This window comes from Oryzias latipes, chromosome 14 (assembly GCF_002234675.1).
Source record: "Oryzias latipes chromosome 14, ASM223467v1".
Classification (NCBI taxonomy): Eukaryota; Metazoa; Chordata; class Actinopteri; order Beloniformes; family Adrianichthyidae; genus Oryzias; species Oryzias latipes.
Genome location: NC_019872.2, coordinates 11,438,292 through 11,453,597, shown reverse-complemented (window position 1 = coordinate 11,453,597; position 15,306 = coordinate 11,438,292). Strand labels below are relative to the sequence as shown.

Below are 15,306 nucleotides of genomic sequence, written 5' to 3'. Positions count from 1 at the left end.
ATTTCCTGTTAAAAATCACTGGATGAGGGTATTTGTGTGTTATTAGTAAGAAGACTTGTTAACAAACATCCACATGGACAAAAAATGAGACATTTCCTTATTTTAAGACAAGATTATAAATAGCAACTGTTGCTACAGGTGAAAAAAGAAAAACCCACATCATTAAGCCTTTGTTTACAGACTTTTTGAAATAAAATAGGGTTCTTATATTATTTATTTGTCTCTAACATGACAAAAATTTGAGGTTACTTCTATACAAATATCACATGCCAAATGTGAAATTTGTATAGATACCCCAGGGTCCACACTTTCAGCCAATTTTAATAGGATATTTAAATCTCGGGTGAAAAGTAGACAATTATTTAAGACCACAGTCATTTCAACAACTGCTTTGTACTTTTACTGCTAGACGCTTTGCTCTATGAGCAAATGTCTCATTGGGTTATTTCAGTGTCCACCATCCTCAGTCCATGGGGAAAGACAGGTGAAAAGAAACAATTGTTTTTTTATTTTATAGTGCACTTTTTTAAACCACTATATATTGAAACTGTACAAACTGGAAACAACACTGAAGCTTGAATCAACTACAACTTCAAAATACAGCTTTCTGACTAAGAACATTTCCTATTTTTTTCCTAAGTTGCCTTCTGTAAATGATTTTGGTTGGGTTGTTTAGAAGTAAATAAAAAGTACTTTTTTTATGTTTTAATTTTGTTTGCAGATGAGGGGATTCTTCTCATCACTAATCTGCACAGACTGGAAACAATACTAAGCACGAATTACCTGCAACTTCAAAATAAAGTTTTTATGTCCGAGAAAAAAGAAGAGAATCAAAAATCGCCTTTTTTATTTTTGTAAACGATCTAGGTCATCTATGATCCAGCGAAAAAAAGTTTTAAGAATGTTTAAAAAAAAGGGGGGGGGGGGGGTTCTCCTTTTGTTCTGATTGCACGTCTTTTGCTGCAGAGGCTCAATTAAAACCAGATGCAGGACTGGAGGAGGAGGCGGGCTGCAGACTGCTCAGACATTCTCCAACTTTCAGGTACCTTGATTTACCCTTGATTTTCTCCTACAAGCTTGTTTTGGTGTGAAACGGCGTGAACGTGGATGTGGACTGAAGGGGAAAGATAAACAAGAAATGGCGAGAGAGAAAAAACGGACAGCGCCTTTTTATTCCAGGAAGTCTGAAAAACCACTGCGTTTGCAGAAAAAGCAGAAGATAAAAAGAGAGGGGGAAACGACGAGAAAAAAGTGAAGGGATACGGGAGGGGTAAAAAATCCAGTAGGTTAACCTTTGCACCGTCTTTCATAGTTCTTAAAGAAGTCACAAGACGAAGTGTCGTATAATTTCGAGAATGAGTTTCTGAAACTAAGGGGCGTTCGGTCCAAGTGTCGCTACGGTTTGGCCGTTGACTCATCATTGAACACAACCCGAGTGGAAATAGACGGCAATAGATGCTTTCCATCGATCAAGGTCAGTGTTAAACCGGCTGCAGCTTTTCTTGCTCTTTTTAAATGTCTCACTTGCTCTAGGTGCTTTTAATTTGAAATGCCAGAGCTTTAATTTTGAAAATACCAATCAAACTGATGTGCTGGACAGAAGAAATGGACAAACTTTTAGTAGCTAGACTTGTGTTGTACAAAGTGTGACTACTTTTATTTAGACGGTTGCGCTTCCTGCCATCAGATTGAAGGAGGACCACTTTTTAAATAGCTGATCATGTCTGTCCACTTCCAGCCAGGGTCAGATGCAGGAGTGAATGGGTGAGAGACAAACGTTTTGGGGGGGGAAAAAAGGGGGTTCTTAAGTGTGATCTTTATGAGTCTGTTATCTAAAGTATTACAATAAAAAAAAAATCTTTTATTTTTTTAAATGATGGTCAGAAACGTTGCAAAGATGGAAGATGCAAAAGTGGAGATCGATAATGGAAAGGAGGAGAGTGCACTCCCAGACACTCTTTATCAGTGAGAATATTCCTTCAAAAGCACATTTGCAGAAATCTCTCAGAATCCTCAAAAACCCCAATCCTCCTTTTTTTTGTGTGTAGCAACATCCAGAGAGCGATAACTCCGTTTGTCATGTCATTTGGATTTCGGTGAGTCGTTTTTTTTTGTTTTTCTTTTGTCAAATGGATCCTCTCCTGGAAGTGTAAATGTACTCATAGAAGCATTTTCCTCAGCCTCTTTGGAGTGGTGCTGATCATCGTGGACTTCGTTCTTGTGATTGTGGACTTCTCGTTGGCCTCTAAGAGCAGAGAGGTTGCAAAGGCTTTGGAAGCCGTCTCCCTCAGCATCTCCTTTTTCTTCCTGGCTGATGTCCTCCTGCGAGTCTATGTGGAAGGGTAGGTGGGAACAAATACCGCGAAAGGCCTCAAAAAGTCTTTTAAAAAATTGGGAAATTTAGGTCAAACTCCAACTTCTGATAAAAGTAACAATTCTTAGATGAAGTAGACTTTTTTGTCTTTGGTTTGGCAAACAAATGTTTGACTTGAGTTTTACGAGCAAAAGCTCAGAGTGAGTGAGACCAGGACAATTGGCAAACACTCTCCATGTCCTGTCAGCAAAAAGTCAGAGATGAGCTGTTCAACAGGAAGTTTTTGAGAGGAAGCTCTTCAGGAAATAGATGTCTTCCTCTCTGGAATGCTTGTACAGTCTCTGTCAGTCCTAATTATGTAATATGTAACCACCCAACATGTTAAAAAAAAAAAAAGTCTTAACCCCATCATATCTGACCTTATTTTTAATTCTATAAAAAAATTCTTTTTTGTTTTTTGCTTTCATGGTTCAAAGTTAAGTGCATTTAAATGGACATTGCAAAAGACTGGTTTAGTGATGTAAAACCTCTCCTGACTATCTCCTAGCTTCAAGGTGTACTTCCGCTCCAAGTTGAACATCGTAGATGCCTGTGTCGTGGTGTTGACGCTGGTGGTCACCATGGTCTACACCTTCAGTGATCTGTCGGGTGTCAGCCTCATTCCCAGGTCGGTGTGTTTTTGATGCTTGTTTATTAGCCGGCTGGCTCAGTTAGCTGGGCTAACTGGCATAAAAAAAATAAAAACTCTGCATGTGAACTAAAATGTGTAAGAGAGATTTTCTTTTTAATTAACTTAATTTATACCATAGTCCGGGTGAATACTCGATTCTGATTGGCTGCTGGGTGTGCGTTAAGTAAGGGTTAATGGCCGATGAAGTATGCATTATCAGAAATTAGACAATGGTCTGGGTGAATACTCGACTCTGATTGGCTGCTGGGTGTGCATTGAAAAAGGGATAACGCACAGGATAACCGCACGCCCTGAAAAGAAGTTCCAGTCACATAGCTGAAATGTTTTATATCACTGCGCCGGCTTCTTTAAAACAACCTTTAGCTTCATCATCTGGACGAAAACAAACGGTAAGAGGTGAACTTTCTCTCTGAACTGATGCTTTATTTAGTCCATCGTGATGATCAGTATATATATATATATATATTAGGCCTGCACAATATACCGCAAATTTACCGTTATCGCGACATTAAGCTGTGCAATATGCATACCGCAAAAGACGGCGAAAATCGCAATAAATGGTTACCTTAAATGTGCTAAAACAAACTCATGGCAGCCTGAAATACTGAATAAATGAAATAAATCCCTTTATGCATTTGACCAATCGGAAGGACCCGTTTACCTTCTTTAACTTCTTTTTAGGGCGTGCGGTTATCCTGTGCGTTATCCCTTTTTTAACGCACACCCAGCAGCCAATCAGAATCGAGTATTAACCCGGACCTAGTCTAATTTCTGATAATGCATACTTCGTCGGCCATTAACCCTTACATAATGTACACCTAGAAAGATGTTGCGGTCACATGGCCTAAATATTCAATATCACTGCGCTGGCTTCTTCAAAACAAGCTTTTGTTTCATCATCTTGACAAAAATAAGCAGAACTTTCTCTCTGAACTAAAAACCTATCGTGAAGATCAGCATATATAGATAGATAGATGGATCTCTAGAGAGATATATATCTATTTAGCGCTTTCCTTCTGCCGTCGAGGTTGATACCAGCTCAGCTGTTGCCATGAAAAAGCAATTTAAACTGAAGAAATAACAAGAATAAAGAACTAAAAATGGATTGAACATTTATTTCTTTTGTAAGTTACCATGATATTGGCGGGATGATGGCCTTTGAGGAGTCTACTACCAGATATTAACGCACTTCGTGGACCACCCGATGAGATTTCAGGCTCCCGTGTCAGTCGTTAATTCCTGATAATGCACAGCACACCTTGTCGAAAATTTTGGAATCTAATACTTTGAAGAAGGAGTTATTTACTATCCCTGATGCTTGGTTGTTTTGCATTCAGGTTCATGTTTACTGTGCATGTGTATTGTGTCAGCACGATGCAAGTGCTGACTTATATCTACAGTTATTTGTGTCAGCGCAAATATTTGTTGATGTCTGGTTTCGGATCTCTGCTCTACTTTTTGCCTGTGTCATCGCTGTAAATAAGTGTCAGTCCAGTTGAGCAGTCCAGCTCAATGCTCATATGTCAAAATGGTTATTTTTAGGGAGGGAAAAAAGAACTTAAATCAAGTATTTTTTCTTCTTTTCTTCACCAGGGTTGTCAACTTCTTTCGCTTCTTGAGGATAATAATCCTTGTGAGGGTTTTCCGACTGGCAGCTCAGAAAAAGGAGTTGGAGAAAGTCACCAGGAGGATGGTGATGCCTGCGGAAAACATAACGAGGTCACATGATGGAGTTTTCGCAAATCTAATCCGATTATTCTCTTTCAGATTTCTGAGAACAAGAGGCGCTACCAGAAGGATGGATTTGACCTTGATCTGACGTACGTCACAGGTAGGCGTGACACCATTGGGCTTTTATTGGATCTTAGGAGCCGGTGACTGAAAAAAACAAGAAAAGTTGTGTGTTTACATTCTTTTTATTATTTATCTATATGATTATATTGCAGATCGTGTCATAGCGATGTCATTTCCCTCCTCTGGGAAGCAGGCCTTTTATAGAAATCCAATCAAGGTGAATGTGACAGAACTTTTCAAGAGTAATTGGATCTTCATGGTGTTTCAGTGATCTTTTTAAACCGCTCTTCTCCCTCTGTGCAGGAGGTGGCCAGGTTTCTGGACACTAAACATGAAGGCCATTACAAAGTTTTTAACCTTTGCAGTGAGTTAGCCTCTCTCCATATCATATTGGCTGAATTTTTTATTACATTTTGATTAAAAAAAAATAAAAATAACAACAAATAAAAATCTACACATTCTTTCATACTTAAAGGTGAGAAAGGCTATGACCCTCAGCACTTCCACTACAGGGTTGAAAGGGTCTTCATTGACGACCACAATGTCCCTGCTTTGGAGTAATAACCTTAAATCTTCCTCATTTTTTTAAAACTTTCCACGTAAATAATCACAAATGATGATGATTGTTGCTGAAGCCTTCCCAGTGGAATGATTTTTCCTATCACCGGTTCAGGGATATGCTGAAATTCACAGCGAGCGTCAGGGAGTGGATGTCTGCTGACCCCCAAAACGTCATCGCCATTCACTGTAAAGGAGGCAAAGGTGATTGTGACGGTTACTCGTTACTAGGGAGGTGATTCTCTTCAGTGCTAGAGCCAAGGAATCCCACCCCGTTGTGTATTGCAGGTCGCACAGGCACCATGGTCTGCACCTGGCTCATCGACAGCGACCAGTTCGAGAGCGCACAGGTACTTTTCACACCTTTATTTTATTTTTTTTAAAGCTTCATTCATGAGAAAACAAGTCGACACTGATTTCTGCTTGGAAACAGGACAGCCTTGAGTATTTTGGGGAGAGGAGGACGGACAAGACGCGGAGCTCTAAGTTCCAAGGGGTGGAGACTCCCTCTCAGGTCAGCTTTTTAGGGACCACCACTGAAGACTGTTGTAATAAAACCATTGGTTTGATCTTTGGAAGACGAGATTAAAGACCCTCTCCGATCATCTTTTGATCTATTTTCAAAGCATTCCAAGTGTTTTAATGATTTTTGCCTTTTTTTTTAAGCCAAAAATTAAAACCATCATTTCTTGGACATAGTTTCTTCAGTTCAGAGCAGCAGAGTTCCTTAGAAATTTGCCTGAGTTGTAGGCGGGACTGTTGGGGCAGACCCCACCCACTTTTTTTTTTAGGCTCGTTTTCCAACGGCTTTTTTTCATCTGCTCCTGATTCAAAACGATTTGAATAAAGAAAAACTCAAAAATGCAATTTTGAGCTTAGTTTTCAACACATATGCCCCCCATCATCAGAAAACTGTTAGAACATGTTAAAAACACTAAAAACAAGATTTTCATGGGATTAGGTCTTCAAAGATGCCTCATAAAATCATTAAAGAACATGCACAAGTTTATCCCTTTGCTTTTCTAGAAGTAAACAATAGTACTTTTGTAATATTTTTGATTTCTCCCAATGCAAGTTGTTTTTTTTTTCAAAAATAACGTTGTGGTGAATATTTTCAGGAGTTTAAAATGTCTTCTAAATGTTCCACTGCAAAAACAGAAATAAGTTGAATGCTCTCACCCCATTTGCAGATTTTTTCTTTAAAAAAAAAAAAAGTAAAAAAATTCTGCCAATGAGGTACGAAAAACACGATTTTTAGTTCCTTTTCAAGAAAAAATTCTAGTCAATAAGACATGTTTTCTCAATCTAAGATAATTTTACTTTTGTAAAAACTTTCTTGATAAGATTATTTTTCTTTCAAAACAGAAAATAAGACATTTTTTCCTGAAGCAAGAGTCTTTTTACTTTCTTAGGATTCAGTTTTTGCAGTGTGTACTTTGCATTTCCTCCACTGATTCATTTCTTGAGTGAGGTCAATCTTTTTTTTTTTGTTTTTGCGCACTTGACTGATTCATCAAACGCCTTACAAGATGACTAAAGATGTTCACATGAAGGAGAAAATGGTGGGAGGCATGAGAAACTGACCTGCACCACAAAGACTTAAAGAAAAGAAAAAACCAACAGGATTTAAAAAAAAAACAATCGTCTCATTTTCTGTCTATTAAATTAATCTTATCAAGAAATTTTATTTATTATCCAAATAATCTTAGTTTAAGAAAACATGTTTGTATTTTTTTTCTCTTAAAACAAGAATTCTTGGTAGGAGACCTTCTTTTATCTCATGATTAATGAAGGAAAATGTTTCAAACTCTAAGAATTTTGTCTTATTTCTACAAGCTCTGTTTTTGCTGTGTGGATCTTAGTTAGCAAAGAGGTCGGGGTAGTTTGGGACTTTTGGACACAACTACTACCACTTTTTTTTTTTGTTTAAAATTTAAGAATTAGTCATAAGAAAACAGATAAGTGTAATCTTAACTTATTTGAAATTTCAATCTGTGTTCCCGGTGTTTGTGTAAAACTGCAGAGTCGTTATGTTGGATACTACGAGGTTATGAAGAACAAGTTCAACAGACAGCTGCCTCCACCTCAAAGCCTCCGAATCAAAAGCCTTCGCATCCACTCCATAGCAGGTAAGAAAGCACATCCGTCGTGTCAGCATTCAGCTCCTTAATCTGTTTATTTTCTGGGTTTTTCCATCGTCCAGGTGTGGGTAGAGGTGATGGCAGCGATCTGAAGGTGAAGATAATCGTGAGGGGGGAGCTGGTATTTCAGTGCGTGTGTGCCCAACAAGAAAACTGCACAGTAAGACCTGCCAACTCATTTGGTTTGGTGTCGATCTTCCTGAGTGGTTGACTTCAGCTCATTCTGACCAGGTGTTTCCTGACGCAGGCAGCAATGCAGCCGTCATCAGCCTGCAGAACGGGCCTGTGGTTGAAGGGGATGTGAAGGTTATGTTTGAGTCGAGTGCTGTGAGTGCTTTTGCAGTTTTCCAACTTAGAAAAAAAAATAAACTAAAGAAGCCCCTCTTGCAGATGTGTGATGCACTTCTTTTGTCCCAACCAGGGGCTTCCAAAAGGATATGAAGATGTTCCCTTCTACTTCTGGTTCAATACTTCTTTTGTGGAGCATAATAAGTAGGTTTTCTTTTTCTTGTCCTTATTAGTTCCCTTTTTTTAAGGGGGGGCTTAAACGTTTGCTTTCTCTTTACACCACCTTTAGGCTGTTTTTTCCCAGAGAAGAACTGGATAACCCCCACAAACCAAAAACATGGAACCTGTACAAGGAGGACTTTGGGATCACCGTTTACTTTTTGCCAGTCTAAGTAAAGCAGCTGAAGAAACGTGGAAAAAGGTTTGACGGTGATAAGAAAAGTCTAATCTGAACTTGATAGACTTTGTCTCCGTTTTCTGATCTGGAATGTTGCAGAATCCACCTCTGAGAGGAATCCTTCATCCTGAAGTGTTGTCACACAAAATGTACATAAAAATGAATGTTATTAAAACAGATTTAGATCATGTGGAAGTTTGACTCTGAATACTACTCCTTTCAGTGAAAAGGGATCTAAACAAAGTGGTAGTTGTAGGAAGTGGCCACTAGAGGGCAGTAAAGTAATATGAAGGAGGCTTTAACTTACAAACCAGAAGAATCATTTCTAAACAAAAGTTCTAAACAATTTGGAATTAAACAATATGTTATAGGGTTAATAGTAATTTTTTTTAAATTGTTTGTGGAGTTTTTAACAAATCAATTTCCCCATCAAGGGATCAATTCAAGTTGTATCACAACTGAAGGGACCTAATTAATCAGAGATGTTATTATAGATTTCAAATCATTTATCATCTGTAGAGGACACTTCTGAACTCCCGACCACTGCATTCTACTGAAGAACTCATTTTGGTATCTAACAGAGAAATAAAATTATTTAAAAACTGTTTTTCGTTGGATGGTTCATTTCATAAATTGGTTAGCAGTTCCACAAAGAATGATCTTTATTGAATCTTAAATACAACCCAATTTACAAATTGCATACTCCGACTCTATAACTTGAACATACTCGCCTCTTTTTGAGCCAACCACACTTATTCTTTTCACAAATCAATGAATGAATTAAAGTGCAAACAAAGTAAACATAAAAAGAAAACACTGATCTTTTTGAGGCAGATGGGTTTAAAATTGGGTTATGGTCAGTCTAATCCTTACAACCGAAAGATAAGAACTATAAAGTGACAAATGTTTGATACAGACTTTTCTGTTGTGCTACAACTGAAAGGATTTAAAGTCAAGTGAAATGTAATAAATGCTCTGCTGGAAAATGGTTAGTTTCACATATGCTCTGCTGAAAAAGGCACTCAGTGAAGTAGAAATGTGAAATTCGACAATTTAGAGCAATCTGGACGTTAAAAAAATCCTACAATTGCGTGCATTCAAGTAACTATATTTCAGGAGGATTAAAAAAAAAAAAAGAAATTTGTTAACGCCAATTACTAGTATGTAAGGCTTTACAAATAATTAAGCATAGCTGAAAACTTTGGATTTCTTTAAATGCAAGTTGGGGCAGCAAATTCCGTTTTTTTTTGGCTCATCTTCGGCAATATTTTTTACTCCATAGTCTCTTGGTTTCTAGTTGCTGAGGTTAACAGAGAGTTTTTCTCAACGCCCGCACCATGTTTCCTTGAAAACCGTGAATGAGGTCGCACTGCTCCAGCTGATCGGAACGCCCACTTTGCAGAAAACACAGTATTGTAGTTTTGCAGCTTTCTTTGCAGACCTCCGACACGTGTCCTTTGTGTCTCAGATACCAGAACTTTTGGAAAACACGGTCGTTGCTGATGAAGGTCCGCAGCAGCAGATCGTAATCGGAGGGGAACATTGTGGGAAGACCGTAAGCCTCTGTGGCGCGATACAGGAGCGTCCATTTGGGGTCCTTTACTGGATTACCCAGCACCTCTGGACGGTTTACCTCCGTCAGGTTCAGGATGTAGGTTGCATGGTCCAGCACCAGCCGAGAGCTGCCTTTGTAATTCCCATCGACAATGTAGACGCGATAGCCTGACAAGTCATAATGTAGATTTAAGTATAACCTTAGGAAAAGATGGACAATCGTTTAACAGATTCACTGACTCACCTGGGTTAAGATTTACATAAGTGGTAACACTGGGAGCAACGAAAGCAACGCCAACTGCCCGGGTCATGGTCTCCTCATCGTAAAACATCTGAAATTCATCCAGATGGGTGTGGCCAAAGAATTGTCCTGTGACCGTACTTTCATATCTGAAAAAAACAAAAACAACAAATAAATAAAGAAAATCTATTCAAAACAAAACGGTAACATTTGCCCTGAATTCTGAACCAGAAAGACCAGCAACACTTTTTTTCTAGCTAAACCTGAATGTAAAATGCAGCAGAATGTACGACTACTTTTGTCAGCAGCTGCACAATAAGTTCGGTAAAGATAGCGAGATATTCACAGATTTGGACTTCCAAGCTCAATAACTCTGTAACCCTGTGCTATCATAGATGACCCCACCCTTCCATTGACGTGTCCTCCCTACCATGACAAAGGTGGATAAAGGTAGAAAGATTTCATGTAATCCATGGACACCAGTGATGATCAAAAATCAGTGAAGAAAAAAGGTTCAGAGCACTGTCTAGTGGGTCTAGATGACCCAACTCCCAATGGTAAAGTGCCTAGGATAGCACAAGGGTTACGTAAACGAGTAAAACTGACATTTTTTTGGTAAAACTGACTTTACTGGTTGGTGTAAAGACAAAGGAATTTTTTTATTATTTTTTAAAGTGAATTACTGTGAGAGACGGTTACCACGGGACCGTCTACAAAGTGCAAGCTCCAATCATGAGGTGATCCAAAAGAGAAAAATTATTCAATAATGTCTGAAAAACGACTATAACTACTAAACGGTTACATTTAGTCATGGTTACACATCATCAACGATGCCACAACAATGATTTAGAAAGAAAGTCCTTATTCATTTTTCATAATATATGATCAAAAAAAAGGGGAAGATATTAAAACTACAGTCACCAAACTTTCTCACCAGTTTTACTGGTCAATAGTTGACTAGTTTTTCTAGTTGATAGTTGCACTACTTTTACGTGATTGTTCAAGCTACTTCACAGAAGTGTTCTGTAGATGTTAAATGATAGAACAAAATCAGGGACAATCTGGATCTGTTGATTCTTTTTGATTGTGTTCTTTTTTTTAAATGTATATATGTTTTGGATTGGGACTCAGTATTATCAGATGCTCAAAATCAAATGACTCAGAATCAGATCGGGGCCAAAAATATCTGATCTGGACATCCCTAGTTGGCTACAACTCAATCATGCACGGTACATTTAGACAGAATGCCTCACTTTTAAGATTTTGCAGCTTTAATCTGAGATGGATTTACCTGTTGATAATGTGATAATAGTTCCAGCTCCAGCTTCCAAGACACAGACCAGGTGGGATGTGACCAATGATATGGACCTAAATCAAAAGACCATGAAACCCTGATCAGATCAGGACTGCAACACGACTTCACTTTCAACTTCACCAGCAGCTAAAAGATCAAGCTACAGAAAACAAAGCTGCCAAACGGACCTTTTCTCCTTTCTCCTCACTGTCCTGAAGAATGTGGACCAGCCACTGCAGCTGGTTGGCAGGGTCGGTGGAGTTCACCATCAGCCAGAAGTTCTCCCGCGCACAAAAGTTCATATTGAGGGAGACCACCCTCAAACCAGGCTGAATCTCCACCGTGTAGAACCCTCCGTATCTGAAATTCCCCAGGAGGACCACAAAGTTACCACACAGCATGAGTCAGTCCATGTTTGCATGGAAACACGGATGTTTATGAGAAATGACGCCAAACCCACTTCTGTTCTGGCTGCCAAAGTGAAACTTTGCGTGATGGAAGCCAACCATCTAAAGTCTTATTTCTGCATTGTTTTAGTGATAATCCCCCTTCATTTGGCCACAGTGTCACAACAACATTCATACATGTTTAAAAAAAAAAACATGGACCTCAAAGTCTTTAAGGCCGGCTCTGGCAACCACGGCGCCCATTCCTCTGCCATCGCGGCGTAGAGCCAGCCAGAGGATCTGTTGCCGTGTATAAAAGGCGGGGGGAAGCTGTTCACCGGCGTGCTCTCGTGGTTACCCACAGCAGGGTAAACGGTGACATTTGGGCCGAGGTGTCTGGACACAAAAAGTCAGCTTGGATTAGCTAAGGCTTACAAATGACAAATATTTGATAAAGCAGCGGCCCAAACATTGGGAGTGTCAACATCTTTGAGTCAAGAGTTCCAACAGCCACAGAGGCACTTCAATGCCTTCTTTTATCACTGCATTGTGTGTCAAAGTAGACATTTGTAACCTCAAAAGGAATTTAAGAGGGAAAGTTACTTGTGGACAAGTCTTGAGATGACTGTGAGCTCCATCAGCTGTTGATCCCTCGTCTGAGACCAAATGTTGTGGGCGGGTATGTCTCCGGTCCAGTAGACCCAGTCCCAACGTCCGTCTCTGGCCGCGTTCTCAAGGAGGCTTTCCACCGTTCGGAGAGGGAGGTCGCACTTACTATAAGTCCCCCAGTACCCTGCCCCTCTCCTCCTCCAGCTCGGAGTTCCTGAGCTGTTCCGGCAACACAAAGGCTCCTTGCAATCTGCAGCGCTGCCAACTTGATACTCCTGCAAGATGAGAGGATTTTAAAAGTGATGGAAGAGCGGCATCGAGAAATTTCAGTTTAGAAGACCACTTACTCGATCCCAGTGGACGTCTGTCAGAAACAAGACTCGACTCTGCGGAGATCCGGGTTTAGGGGGAGAAGGTGGTGTAACAGGGGGTTTAGGACCCTTCGGCAGAGTGATGTTCCAGGGCGCGTAAATGTCAAATTTACCACAGGCGGGCCCCACGAGCAAGGCACAGGCTTCACTGGGCCACAGCAGGGACTCTTGCAGGGCCCTGATGAAGTCATCCCTGAACAGCTCAGTGATTTCATGGCACACCACCTCCTCAGCCAAGTGCAGACGGATGCAAGCTTCCTCTACAGCGCGTGCCACGCGTTCTGCATTTGAATCGCTCTGGCAGAGTTGCAAAAAAGCAGAACAAGATGTAAAACAAAAAAAAAAAAAAAAAAGATGATTAGCTCAGAGGAAATATTTCTTCCAGTCAGTGATTTCAGAACCACATAACCAAATCACCAAAAATGCCAAACTCAAAGAAGAAAGTCAGACCAAATTGACATTTTACATCTGCAGATACAAATGTGGCTTCATAGGGTAGAACACTAGATGATGCATGACACCAACAAACTGTCAAGGATTTTTGTTTTGTTTCATCTAAAGAAGCCGAATCCTCAAATTTTCATAGAAATGAGCTTAAAGAGCCACTCCAATGAAAATTGTGTTTTTAAAATCTCCTTTAGCCCTTTCCGCTTGATGGAGGACTTATAGAAATTGAAGCTTATATTTCGCAGTATTTCTTTATTCAAATAGTTGTGAATAGAAAAAAATGACACGAAAAAGCTTGTAATTGGGATGTTAAAGCAATAATCAGTGAGCCACATGCTCCCTGCTCCGTTCCATTCTGATGCAGCCACACGTAGACGACTAGGATCTATGTCTGTCTCGGCTGTCCTCATCTGAGCTGGCATCTGGCTCCAAACTGTACAGCTGGATAGTTCCTATATTTGTCGCCATTGGGGCTATAAGCTAGTGGGAGAGAGTGTAAACTAAAGGGATGATGGGAAGGGGAGTCGGGCTTACTCTGCGCCCACAACTCAGAGGTGAAATTCTAATGATCTGCAGAATCTGTCCTTGAAAACAACACAGTTTTTTTTGGAGCTAAAAACAGTAAATCATAACTTAAAAAACACAAATTTCAAAATAGATCAAAAGATAATCAGAGTGAGTCTTTCAGCTTCTGTTACACATCAACAGTTAACTATTTGTTATGATCAAGCAATAACTACAAAATATTACATTAACAGGTAGAAAGTGTGAATTAAAACTCAGTTAACTTTGCTGTTAAAGATTTATTTACTGAAACACAAAAGGATAGAATTAAAAAAAACATACTAATAAGGAAAGCATTAGCAAACTTCCTCTTTTCCCTTCAGGGATCAACAGCTTCCTCCATCTAACCGTCTTCTGCATCATCTATACTTAAACACCAGCAACCTTCATAAATCCTTACACAGCATCTATAACCTCCTCTTTGGCAATGATATATGAATAAATAATAAAAACAACAGCTGTAATTAAAGGACTGTTGTATTACATGACTCCTATATGTGATGATCCTCGTCATAATCTTAATGAGGAATAAAGAACAGATGGGTGTTTGACACTTATAAACATCTTTGAGTAGTTTAAAGTCATATTCTATAAGTTTCTGCCTGGTCTACTATAGTGCAAGACTAGTATCAGTCTGGTCCATTTAGGAGATGATCAACAAACTTATTACCAGAAGCGCGATGTCAACAATGGTGAAGAGGGTTTTGCACAGGGGGCAGGTGAGGTTTCTCCAGTTAAAACCGAGGGCGTTTGGGTTGAACCGCTCCAGGATCACAGGCCCGGGCCGGGCGGTCATCTGGGCCGGGTGACAGGAGCCCAACAGCGGCGTCGCTACGAGTAGAGCGCCGAAAAGCAGCAGGAAGGAAGGGAGGGGACACCACCGCAGGGGGGACCCCATTGTCCGGACAGGCCAGGGGGACAGACAGGCAGGTGTCCTCCGCGAACGATTTACGTCTGCGAAGGACGTGAAAACGACCAAATACGGTAAAGAAAAAACTGCCGAAAGAGGCGTGCAGGAAGTCACACGCGAGTCTGCTAAAAATTCCTCACCCTATGGTGGATATAATTGCTCATTCACACTCTGGAACGTGAATTTCCGCCTTTATGCAATTAAATACAGCCAGCTAACAAACACAAAGTAGCTAACTAGCTACTTTTTAGATGTACCTCCAGCACAAATATTGTTTCGTCGTTCTCCACGGCAAGAGTCGGGTCTTCTTCACCTTTTCTTGCTTCGCCTTTTCCGTTTAATTACCCTTTTATTTAAAGTCTGGGCGGAAACGCCGGTCTGTCAACCCAGCTCCCACTGACCGACGAGCGCTCGCGCTGCTGTACAAAACCAGCGAGTCAGCTGACTGATCACGTGACCGTCTTTTATTTTCCTCCCTCCCTTCGATTTTGCTAAACAAACCGCAACAAAGTCCATTGCTCCATTACCACTGCGGGTTGCGCCATAACTGCCGACCTTATTCTGTGTATTTGTAAAAATAGCGTTTTATTTTCGTTTAGATAAACATGTTACTTGGACGTTTAAACATGAAATTGTTGATATATGAGATCATATAAAGGATCTGCATTTCTGTTTTCAAAAGCAACCACTTGAAAAAAATAACAATTGATTCCACATTTAGCCCTGCCATGAGGTCCATTTCATAAC

The 15,306-nt window shown here is 40.0% G+C and overlaps 2 protein-coding genes across 8 annotated transcripts; one reads left to right on the top strand and one right to left on the bottom strand.

Moving 5' to 3' along the window:
- The first annotated feature begins 929 nt into the window (after nucleotides 1-929).
- LOC101172265 (phosphatidylinositol 3,4,5-trisphosphate 3-phosphatase TPTE2) lies at nucleotides 930-8,378 on the top strand. 6 transcript variants are annotated; one of them, XR_909975.2, is made up of 19 exons: nucleotides 1,053-1,474; nucleotides 1,688-1,764; nucleotides 1,885-1,965; nucleotides 2,049-2,096; nucleotides 2,181-2,342; nucleotides 2,862-2,981; nucleotides 4,599-4,698; nucleotides 4,773-4,836; nucleotides 4,952-5,016; nucleotides 5,103-5,163; nucleotides 5,275-5,356; nucleotides 5,473-5,561; nucleotides 5,646-5,707; nucleotides 5,791-5,871; nucleotides 7,381-7,486; nucleotides 7,561-7,658; nucleotides 7,746-7,825; nucleotides 7,920-7,990; nucleotides 8,076-8,378. XR_909975.2 is itself a non-coding variant. In XM_004076220.3 (19 exons), exons 2-19 carry the CDS (start codon nucleotides 1,721-1,723, stop codon nucleotides 8,176-8,178), a joined length of 1,533 nt encoding a protein of 510 aa, XP_004076268.1. In that variant the 5' UTR covers nucleotides 1,053-1,474; nucleotides 1,688-1,720; the 3' UTR covers nucleotides 8,179-8,378. The 6 variants fall into 6 exon arrangements, 5 of the variants coding, with proteins under 5 accessions (XP_011481642.1, XP_004076268.1, XP_011481644.1 ...); XM_004076220.3 differs by having other exon boundaries at nucleotides 7,730-7,825; XM_011483342.3 differs by having other exon boundaries at nucleotides 1,247-1,474; nucleotides 1,739-1,764; nucleotides 7,730-7,825.
- A 449-nt stretch (nucleotides 8,379-8,827) lies between these two features.
- Nucleotides 8,828-15,295, bottom strand: smpd1 (sphingomyelin phosphodiesterase 1). 2 transcript variants are annotated; one of them, XM_020708820.2, is made up of 9 exons: nucleotides 14,700-15,295; nucleotides 14,320-14,603; nucleotides 12,615-12,935; nucleotides 12,262-12,542; nucleotides 11,881-12,054; nucleotides 11,461-11,632; nucleotides 11,270-11,346; nucleotides 9,982-10,127; nucleotides 8,828-9,905 (listed from the first exon to the last, which is right to left on the bottom strand). In XM_020708820.2, exons 2-9 carry the CDS (start codon nucleotides 14,545-14,547, stop codon nucleotides 9,490-9,492), a joined length of 1,815 nt encoding a protein of 604 aa, XP_020564479.2. In that variant the 5' UTR covers nucleotides 14,548-14,603; nucleotides 14,700-15,295; the 3' UTR covers nucleotides 8,828-9,489. The 2 variants fall into 2 exon arrangements, with proteins under 2 accessions (XP_020564479.2, XP_004076363.2); XM_004076315.4 differs by having other exon boundaries at nucleotides 14,817-15,295.
- Between the last annotated feature and the right edge of the window lie 11 nt (nucleotides 15,296-15,306).